General features: G+C 52.0%; 1 protein-coding gene across 1 annotated transcript in view; it reads right to left on the bottom strand.

The window, feature by feature from the left end:
* EEPD1 (endonuclease/exonuclease/phosphatase family domain containing 1) overlaps positions 1-8,870 on the bottom strand; it is an 88,794-nt gene extending 79,924 nt beyond the window's left edge. Inside the window, exons 1-2 of the mRNA XM_006912063.3 lie at positions 8,393-8,870; positions 6,992-8,055 (exon numbers count right to left, since the gene is read on the bottom strand). Coding sequence (XP_006912125.1) covers positions 6,992-7,869 — 878 coding nt within the window. The 5' untranslated portion in view covers positions 7,870-8,055; positions 8,393-8,870. The remainder of the gene's footprint in view (positions 1-6,991; positions 8,056-8,392) is intronic.
* Between the last annotated feature and the right edge of the window lie 2,448 nt (positions 8,871-11,318).

Genomic DNA, 11,318 nt, shown 5'->3' with positions numbered 1-11,318 from the left:
GAAGGAAGGAAGGAAGGAAGGAAGGAAGGAAATATGTTCTTGAGGGGTTTTTTTAGTAGAGTATTGATTGAATCAGTATTTTAAAAAACGATCCATCCGAGACCTCCCACTTTAAAAGACACCACCCTTTTAGCCCAGGCCCAGAAAGACGAAGTACTGATTTCACCCTCCAGTTTCTGGGTGAGCAAACAGGATCTAGATCCCTAGAACATGATAAAACCACACCCCAAACGCACATAACCTTCCACGCGGCTGCGGGAACAACACTCTCTTGGCTGAGGCGCTGTATCTCAGGAGTTCACAGCAGCCTCCAGAGAGAACAATTGAAGGCCCAGCTGAACAGCTTAATCAGGTAATGACTGAACCAAAATAGAATTTACAGGAAACAAGGGCTGGTTTGGAAACAAACAACGAAGCAACAGAGTAAGGGACCCGTACTCGGTAGAGAAAACCCAGGGTTTCTCTATCCCAGAGTTCGGTAGAAGGATTCAGGACTTCTCTTTATAACGAAACGTCTACTCTGAGCACTTGTCCCCAGAGTTCCCACCCCCTGGAATGCAGCTGTTGGGCAGCTGTCAATCAAAGCCTTACACTAAAAACTGCTGTCCAGACCAGGCCTGTGTATGGTCATGATGAACAGGGTCGGGCAGCCTCTGAGGTCCCTAGACACCTGTTGAGGTCTACGAGCCTGCAGGGGGAGCGGGGCATTTTCTGAGGCATCTCCTGGGTTGCTTCGATGCTAGAAGTAAAGCCAGAAGTCACTGGTGTGGAACTTCCGCTCAGCTGTACCTGGCCACACACGAGCCATGCGTCTGTGACGAGCACATCAGATTTTAGCAAAATGCATCATTTTATTTGTTACTGGCAGAGATTTTTATTGGCAGAGATCATTATTAAAGAATTCTAGGATAACATCTTTTGTAAGGTAGGGTAATATCGAAATAAAAATAACACGCCCCTCGCTGTTCTTCTCTCCTGGGAGGCGCCGTGTGTGGGAGCTCGACGTGTCCCCATCTGAACATTTCAGCTACAAGCCTGGGTGGCAGGCCAGCCTGGCCCCCTGGCTGTGGGAAAGTGACTTCCAACTTGTCACTTGTCGGGGGAGGGGTAGGGGTGGGCACTGACTTTCACCCCGATGGCCATCACACCGCTCGGACCCCAACCTCCCCTGCAGACTGGCTCCCTCCCAACCACGTGACTTGGTCCTGTCCCCTCAGCCTTCCCCTATGCTGAGGCCACACGCTTCTGGAACCATCAGGCAAGTAACAGATCTCTGTGCTTCAGCTGTCTTTTGATAGAAATGGTTAACTAAAACCTCCCAGATATGCCCTTGTTCCTCAGGTAATTGACACTAAAGAGCGGGTCGCCTTGCCAGACCGCGGTCTGCACAGAGGCCAGACCACTGGGCTCCTTCTCCATCCACTATGAAGTGAGATCCCACACCTGCCCAGAGCAACACAACATGGCATGGGGGGTTGGGGGGAGGTCGGCAAGCTGCGTCCTGCCTACACAACGCCGAGGCGGGCGAGTCACCCCTGGGTCTCTTAAATGCCTCTGAGCCAGTCTTCCAGGAAGCCGCCTGGTTAATCCCTGCAATATCCAAAACGCCAAGTGTATCCAATATCCAATATCCAATATCCAATATCCAATATCCAATATCCAATATCCAATATTCAATATCCAAGTCTTCGCAGTGTTAACCTCTACGAGATCCTCTCATCGCCACGCGCTCCCCCATCTCTCCAGCCACCGTCATTTCCAGCTTGACAGCAGCCTCTCTACTCGACTCCCAGGGCCCACTCCCGGGGGATCCCCGGCAGCCAGGATGAGCTGGTAACGCCATTCATCCACCGGTTTCCAAGCCTCTGTGGCTTCCTTCTGCTCTTAAAATAAAAGCCTTGGAGGCCCCACCCACCAGGTGCTACCTGTCCCTGCAACCCCAGCCACCTGCCACTCCTGGGACCCGGCTTTCCGTCTGGAACAAGCAGCCTCAGGGCCTTTGCACTTGCTGGTTCTGCCAATGGCGCACTCTCGTCCCCCGCTTTCTCCAGGCCTGGCTCCTTCGCATCCATCGGCTCTCAGGTGAGGCTTTCCTTGACCCCCGTCTGCCTCGACAGGTTTCTCTTCAGCTCACCTCCATTCTCCTCAGCATCGGCCGCTGTCTGTAATTATTCATCCACGACCTGTTCGTCTCTCCACCTAACACGGAAGCTCCATGACAGCAGGGACTGTGACGTGTTCTCCACTTTACTACCGGAGCTGACACAGAACCCGGTACCTAGTGAGAGCTCAAAAAACATCTGTTGGATGAATGAGCAAATCATAAAGGAATGACTAGCCCCCTGGGGAAATCAGTCCTCCAAAACCAGATCCCACATGGGCCCAGCTTTCCCGAAAGACAAAGGGGAACATCCTTCCCTTGGGTGCAATAAACCCCACTCTGTGCCCACAGCGGGACTGCCTGCCGTCCGCACCGCCTTCGCCTGCGATCCGCGGCAACCTTACGACTGACCACCTTTCCCTCCGGAAACGACCCAGAGCTCCTTGGCTCAGAAAACCAGAACTCCACCCTGGAGCTGAGCCGAGGTCACATCTGAGCCAAGGTCACAGACACACTGAGGGGCCGCAACGCCCTCCGCATTGCTCTACCTCTGGCCATAAGCCTGGTCCTTCAGAGGGACAAAAACAGGAAGGGAGCAGAGGCCTCCGGGGCTTTGCCGCAGTCCGGGTGGTGCAGGTGAAGCCTGGCCAGTCTAAGACCCAAGATGGGGAGGAAACAGCAGGTGGGCCAGGGGTCGGTCGAAGGACACAGAGTCTGGGAAAAGACACCCCCACTCCCTGTTCTGAAAGGAGACAGATGCCTGGCTTCGAATCCTGACTCCCACATTTACATGTCCGAAGGCCACGCGGATGCTGTTTAGTCTCTCTGAGCCTCAGTTTCCACAGCTGTGAAAATAGATTTCACATTTTTTTACTTTAAGGAGACTGCTGGGCACTTTGTCCCCAAATGTTATGTCTGGCTATATCCATTCACCTTTCAACTCCCAGGACGGACCCCCATATTCATACGGGGAAAACAACCAGATATCAATCAAACCCAGTGGCTTTCCCCCCAAAATTTGGGTTTCCCAGGCTGTTTCAAAGGTGAGCCACACAAGCTGATTTGCATTTACTTAACTCTGTTGAATAACAAGGCCAGGCTGACTCCTGAATTTAGCCTGTGCGTGTCCACAGCAGCCACTCAACATGTATTTGTCAATGAATGAATCAAGATAAGTTGTGTCTATATTGATTTTGCTAATCAAACCCGATATACTAAAATCCCTTTTTTCACAATCGGTGTGTGTCGCCAGGCACTAATTCACCTTGTCTTTGATACTTCAGACAGACATATGGCAAGAAGACAGATTTAGACCTTTGTAAGGTTCCAGACGGACACTCGCCTTCCTTTCGGATGGAGGCCATGGAGAAATTGCACAATGGAATATGAAACCTCCTTATTTCTTTTGGAGATGATCTGTCAGTTCCCCAGGGCTGATCCTTTCAGAAACCAAAAGGGCTTTTCAAAACAGCACAACTACTCAGCAAAACAAGACAAGACAAAACAAAACAAAACAAACCCCCACGAAAATGAAAATTAAAGTCTTCATTCCACATATTGGCTATCACCAAATTTTGCGAGGATTTTAGCAGAAGCATTCCTCTCTGAGTCTTGCTCCATAAATACTGAACAAGGAAAAACACTGCCTAAGACTGAGATTTGGCAAAGGAATCTGAGGAAACCTGTCAGCTCTGTTACACCATCCCTGACGGCTCCTGGTGACGGTATGATTATCCAGTTTTCTGCTGCCCTACATCAGCCTTTGCCTGCAAAAACGTGGCTTCTTGTAGCTCACACTTGCTAGTCCACCAACACAGCAGCATCTCAGGGCAAGAAAGGACTCTAACCCTTTAGAGTCCCACACAGATGCCTTTCTTCTAAGAAAACACACCTACTAAAGCAAATCCACAAAGGAGAAAACAAAGAGCTGGCTATTTCCTTTGCAAAAGAAGTGCTCAAGGGTTTCTTTTTTCTCTTCTTCCCCCGCCCCCCCCCACTCCCCATTAATTACATTTAACAGATGGAAAAACTGAGACTTGGAGAGGTTAAGGAATTTCACTAATTTAATACAGAAGAGGCGGAGCCAAGAGACCTCTATAAGAAGACCTCTATAATGGATTTAAGAAAATGTGACTAGCACACAACTTGGCAAGTGCCCTTGAATAGGCAGAGTGTGGGATGCCTGTACAAGAGGCAAGAAAAAGACGACATGCTCACGAAACACAGCATGCACACAGAGAACACAGGTCTAAAGTCAGAAGGTCCGGGTCCTAGTCCCCGTTGAGTCACTAACAAGCTGTGGGACGGAGCCAAGTCACTTAACTCCTTTGCTTTTAGTTTCGTCACCCAGAGATGGAGAATCATTAATAAGTGCAAGACTCACCCACTTCCTGGAGATACTGGGGCATCAAATGAATGTGAATGCTGTTGGAAAACAGGAAGGCGTACCCAGAAGTCACACATATATGGAAATGAGCCACTCGGAAAATTACCTGCATCCATTCTTGCTCAAACGAAATGTATTTCCTCTTACTAACACGGGGATCGGTTGGAACGCAAGAGAGTTTGGTGAATCAGGAGGAACACACAGCTCTTGCAGAAGGTGCACGGCTGTTTTGAGGACACGTGATCCACTCTGTCACAGCCAGCCGTCTTTTGGTGCCCTAGACAGTCACACAGGCCCTAAGCCTATTACTTCATGTTTACCAAACACTAACAAAGTGCTAAGAGTCCCCAGAACACTGAACAAATTGTGAACAGACAAAGGGAACCACCAACTCACAGCACAACAGAAGTGGCCAAGTGTGACGAATGTGATAGGGATATAGGTCGCCTCCCCGGTTACCTCCAGGTGCCCCCTTGTACACCCTACTGGGCTTGGACAAGTTCGTCTGGCATCTCGCCTGAGGACAGCTGTTAAATGTCTTCAACAAATCATCCCTCCAGGAAATCCAAAGATTTCAGGACCAAGCCGAACTTCGCGCTGGACGAGAGTCGCTAGGGCTCCTCCAGTGTCCCGGGCTGCCTCAGGCCCACGCTGCAGGGGGGCCCACTTGGGACCGTATTCATCTGTTCTAGAAGCAGAATAAGCCCCCTAACCTGACTAGAAAGAACATCATGTGGTTGAATAACTACAGGGGTGATCAGAACAATCAAAAAACAAACAAAACACACAGTACCTAGAAAGCTCCAGACGGATTCACCGACCTTGTCAGAAAAGCCAGTATTGGGGAAGGCGCTTTACAGAGCAACCCGCAGGGACAGCTGACTGCCTGACACAAAGTACAATGGGACTCAGACTTCAGAGTGCATCGGACCCACCCGGAGGGCGTGAGAAAACACAGAAGCCCAGAGTTTCTGAGTCAGTCACTGATGCCAATGCTGGTCCAGAGACCATAATTGAAAAATCACTGTCACGGTAAATAGGCAAGGGCTGCCCAGTCTGTCATTCTCACTGAGCGACTTCTGATCCTGATCCACCCTGCCAAAATGAGCCTTAAGGAAACTCATGATGGGAATTAAACAGCCACTCCTCCCCCCGCCCCTCCCCTTTCCCATACCGGCACCCACGCCGCTAAGGATGAAGAGAACAATTTTCAAGCCATTCCTGATAAATATCTCCCAAGGCCGGGTCCAGTTCTCACCTGTGTACAAGATGATTTTATGAAAGGAGTGAGTTACGAGGCAAAACAAGGGACACAGCACGCAGGGGCTCCCCAGGTCCGGTTCTCTGAGCCGATGCACTGTCCCTCGAGGACAGTGTGCCACTGAGATGGTGCCAGAGAAACACCGTGACCTGGTTTTCTCCTCACCCATTTATCTTGAATTTCTCCCACATGAACTGTGATTCCCAGCCCCCTCCCCAACTCACCTCATATCACAGAACTGCTGCCCTGTCATTGTCACCAACAGCCCAGTACAAGGGAAAGCAGAGAGTGGCCACAGCATACTACACCTCTGGGGGGAGGGAGCGTGCAAAATCTCTCTCTATCAGGATCAGAGAATTTCTGACCTGGAAGGGACCATTAAAAATATCTCTTTCCTTCCCAGTGCTGATTACATTATACAATACACTGTTTTACTAACAGCAGGAGTTACTGGTACAATAATATTGCTTTGTTTTATGCGGGGTTAGCGGAAGTTCCTACAGAGAGCAGCGTTGTGAATAATGTAAACACTGATTAGAGCTCATCCTATAAGTCTCTTCTCTTGTAGTTCAAATGGGAAACGCTGGCCAATATTCACCGCACGTCAGTTTGACCTTTTCTGACTATGGAACAGAAGAGGTTACCTACATTTAGAGCTGCAATTGTGGGCCTGAAAACCAACTTCAGGCTAAATAAGGGAAAAGAATGAAGAGTGATTCATTCACAGCATTTTGGTAAATATACAGTGTTTGTGTTTGCAAATACCTGATCTTAAAGATGACTTTGTGCACACAAATAGACATATTTGGTGAAACGAATGTAACCTTTCCTCTCATTAATAAAAATTCTACTAGCTCTTTCTCACATGCAAAACTGTGCAATAGTTCCCAGGCTCTGAGGGCCTGATGTGATGTAAACCCATAAAGTCTAACATTTTCTGTAGCAACACCAACACAGTCTCTACCTACTCCCCAGATTATGAATTGATCTCAGATATACCGTGTTCGATGCAGCCCAGACAGCTGCATTCTGAAAATTCTGGAACAGGAGAGCTCGGCTGCAGGTGACAATATTGGCTGGGGCCTGGAGAACACAGATGAAACACTCTTGCCCTCTCCCTACTCCCCAAAAGGTCCACTCATTTGCATGTACAGATAAGGCCATGCGAGAGCTGCCTTCACGGCCTGGCACCCCTACCCTCGGCACCCCTACGCCCGGCACCCCTGGTGGTGCCTGTCCTCACCTGTTTTCCAGAAGTGTCATGCACACCACCTCTCGCACCCCGGGGTTGTTGGCTTTCTCCAAGGAACAGCCCTGCAAGTTCCAGGTGGCCAGCCTCAGCACAGGCCGCCCATCCCTTGTGCCTCCAAAAGCCTCCACCGAAGGTCGAGTGGAGATAATCTGCGTGGGCCCCCCGGGCGGCAGGTCCAGATCCTCACTCTGCAGGCTCAGCGAGGTGGGGCTGGGGTGGGGCTTGGCGGTGAAGGTCAGGCCCCCGTTGGTGTGCGTAGACGGAGGCCTGGACCTCTCGGCAAACACCTGGTGCCGTATCCGGTCCAGAAAGGCGGCATTGATACCACCCATCCTCACCAGGTCCTCGACGCTGCGAAAGGGCCCATGCTCGCGGCGGTAGTCCACGATGCTGACAGCCATCTTCTCCGTGAGGCCTCGGACGCTCATGAGCTGAGCTGGGGTGGCGGTGTTGATGTTGACACGCGGAGTGAGGGGCACGGCGGTGGCCAGGTGGTGAGGCTGCTGCTCCGCCAGCAGGTCCCGCCTCAGGGAGCTGGGAGAGTGCTGCGCAGAGCTGCCCTTGCTGCTCACGCAGATCTCGAACTTGACCTGCTCCAGCTTGGTAGCACCCACCCCGCTGACAAGTGCCAGGTCCTCCACCTTCTTGAAGCCACCGATGTACTCGCGGTACTCCACGATGCTGCGTGCCACCGCACGTGTCACCCCAGGCAGGGTCATCAGCTCCTCCTCCGTGGCAGTGTTGATGTTCAGCCGCTCCTGATTCACCAGAATGTTGCTGAAGTTGCAAGCCGCACTGAACTTGCGACTATGGGACAGGTCCGAAGGGTCCCGGGGGATAGAGCGGTGACAGCCCAGGGTGCTCCCCATGACCTGCCAGGATCAGGGGCTCAGGAAGGCCTCACCACCGCAGAAGAACTCTTTGGCTGGGGAGGAAGCCCAGTAGACCTCACAGGCACGAAGGCAAGGTGCCGGATTCAGGGGCTGACTGGTTACCTATCACAAACACTCAATCTCCATGCCCAGAGCGTCCAAAAGTACCTTCCACTTGGCCACCTGGAAAACAAATTAATAAACACACAAATCAATTGAGCCAGTTAATCAGTTTGCATTAGCACTCCCTACCTAGAGCTGGAGTCCTTAACCAGGAGTCCCCGGCTGGTGGCTGTCCGTGAACCCCAAACGCACGAGCCTGGCCCATGTGGATTTCTCCCTGGAGAGGTCCGGGCTTATCACATCGGCGTCCAAAAAGGCGATAAGTCGCTTCATTTGGAAGGAGACCTATCCCCATCAGCCCACACCTCCCGTTCCTGCCGGAATTCCGTCTTCGCTAGTGCGGACGGGGAGGCGTTTATGGACCCCCACCAGGCCCGCGCCGTTCCCCGCGCCCCACCTCTCGGCCGCTCCCCGGGGGCGTCCTTCTTCCACCTGCGGCTCCGAAGTCGGAGCCCAGCCCCGGACAGCGCTGGGCCCCTGCCTCCAGCTCTGGTGCCCGCGCGGGTGCGGGTCAGGGGCTGGGCCACGGGATCCCTCGCACGCCGCCTTGGGCCGCGCGTCCCGGCTCTTTCTGCGGGAGAAACTCGCAGAGTCGTTCTCCCAGAGCCGGCAGGAGCCGCGGGGCTGCAGGGCGGCGGCAACGGCGGCGAAATCCGACCGCCGCAGCTGCACCAAGTCTTGCGGCTTCACTAGGACTTGCGGCGTCGCGGCAGTTGCGTTGATCCAGGCAAAAAGTCCCGCGCTCGACTCGGACCCAGGATCCGCCTGAACCGCAAACCAGTGCCCAGCACCCGCGCCGCGGCTCCCGCTCGCAGTCCGTGTCAAAGCCGGAGTCCCGGCCCCGCCGCCCGCGCCTCCGCCGGCACCACGGCCACGCCTCCTCCCGCCTGGCAACTCCTCCCCGGGACTCCCGAGGGCACGCGGGGGCGGGGCCGGAGCGCGAGGCGGGGCCTGAAGTGGGAGGGGAGGAGCTCTAGGCGCGGGGGCGGGGCCCTCTAGACCAGGGGCGGGTTAGGGGGCGGGGCCACCTGCGTGTCCCTGGGGATGGCGCGCCGGAGCGCGGAGGCGGAGCCTGAAGTGGGAGAGGCGGGGCTCTAAGTGCAGGGGCGGAGCCCTCCAGAACGGGGCGGGGCCGTGCTAGTCCAGGCGGGCCCGAGCGCCTGTCTGTGGGGATGGAGCCCGGGTGCGCGGAGGCGGGATTTAGAGACTGAGGGGGCGGGGCTGACGCCGAGGCGGCAGTGGCAGGTCGTAGGTGTTCTCTCCCTGCGTCTGCTGATCCTGAGCCAAGGCAGCTACTTGGGATCGAGGGCTGGATGTGCGTATTGGAAGCCTTTTAGTCTCCCCTGAGGCGAGACCTGCCCCGCTACTTGGGCCGAGCCCCACAAAGGAGAAGGGCGGACACTACCCCGCCACCAGCCGAGTTTAGTTGTTTCGGTGGGCCTGGAGCCAGGCCAGGGCGATCCTCGGTTGGTAGGCACCCCTGCGAGTCAGGCGCCTCGCTCAGTTCTGCAGTCCTATCTGTCTGAGAATGTTCGAGAGGGGATTCAATGAGATCTTTTTAACTTCTGCCCCCACTTTTGGCCTCTTTTCATCCACTAGAGTATTACCTTTGCAATGCTCACACAGAGATGTCTTCAGACAACACTAGTAAGTCACTGTGCTACTGAGAGAGCGCACACGCCATCCACTAGAGATGTGTTCACACAGGTCACTTACGGGGTTGCTCATTGGCATATTTAGCGCTCCGAGGAACTATGGATATGTTTCTTTAAGTATTAAATCTAGTCATTAAGGAAGGAAATGCTAGTTGGAAAGGGAGGCTGCTTCTCAAAATTCAGAAGCTTTTGGATCGTACCACGAAATGACAATTTAGTTAAAGAATATGGAGCTTGCAGCATTAGAGTGGATACGCAAAGCTAGGGCATTTGATAAAACAAACCATGTGGTGATAACCGTTGAATACTTTGACCCTGGGCATTTAGTTTTCTCCGAAGTTTCAGCCCCAACCAAGTACCAGGACTAGGTCAGCAAAAAAAACTAACTCTCAGGAAAAGTAGAAGGTACTTCAGATGTGAAATGAGAGGCAGCCAAGGCTTGGCAAAATGCTACTGCCTTTCTGAGGCACAGTCGCCTACTATGCATACTAGTCAGGACTCTTAATGGCAAGTGACAGGAATGCAAGTCTAACTAGCTCAAACAAAAAAGGGGGATTTCTGGGTTCTTGTGTGGGAAAGCTAAGGATTGCATCTACCTCAAGCATGGCTGCATCCATCTCAAATGGTCATCAGGACAGGTCTCACCCCCTCCGTCTACCCCTTCCACTTGCCCCCAAACTCCAGTATCACACACTACATTATGCCCCTGTTCTTCCTGTAATACTGTTGGGGTAAGGAAAAAATTTAAGAAAAGCTCTTTTAGCAGAGAGAAAAGTCTCTGTGGAGCAGAATGCCTAGCTGGGCATTTGTGGTGGTGGATGTACGACCCAGGGGTACGGCAAGTTTGATTAGATGTAGAGAAACCACATACTTTATTATCCAAACCAGGACACTTTGGAAGGTAAAAAGGTCACTATTAACTTCACCGTCACAACAGGCATAACCTAGTCTTATTCTCTATAAACCTAAGCATGTTGCCCCTTGGTGGAAGTGAGGCCTAGAGGTAGCTAAACTGCTGTGCATTGAAACAAGCAAGACCCCATGAGATGGCTGAATGCAAAATGACTGATCATATCAAGCGTCAATGAGGACATGGAGCAACTGAAACTCTCATACGTTGCTGGTGGGAGCGTAAGATGGTACAACCACTGTAGAAACCAGTTTGGCAATTTCTTAAAAAGTTAAACATATATTCACCATATGACCCAACCGTTCCATTCCTACGTGTTTACCAGAGAAACGAAAGCATGAAACCCAAAGATTCATATGCGAACGTTCCCAGGTGCTTTATTTGTTATAGTCAAAATTCGGAAACAACCCAAATCCACCAGTAGAGAATGGATAGAGAAGTCGCGATATATCCATATGATGGAATGCAACTCAGCAATAAAGACAGTGTGAATACACACAATATCGAAGAATTTCAAAATCATACTGAATGAAAGAAGCAGGCAGAGAGAGAGAACATATTGTATGATTCCATTTGTACAACACTCTAGAAAATACAAGCTAATCTATAGAGAGAGAAAGCAGATCAGCAGTTGCTTGGGGATGCAGTGGAGGGAGAAATAGGCAAAAAGGACATAGGAAACACTGGAAGATGATGGACATGTTGAGAAGTCACGATTTCATGAGCGTAGGTATGTAAAAACTGGTAGAATTTTACAT

This window comes from Pteropus alecto, unplaced genomic scaffold, assembly GCF_000325575.1.
Source record: "Pteropus alecto unplaced genomic scaffold, ASM32557v1 scaffold21, whole genome shotgun sequence".
In the NCBI taxonomy this organism is placed as follows: domain Eukaryota; kingdom Metazoa; phylum Chordata; class Mammalia; order Chiroptera; family Pteropodidae; genus Pteropus; species Pteropus alecto.
Note: the sequence above shows the minus strand (reverse complement) of the source record. Positions and strands in the feature narration are given on the sequence as shown.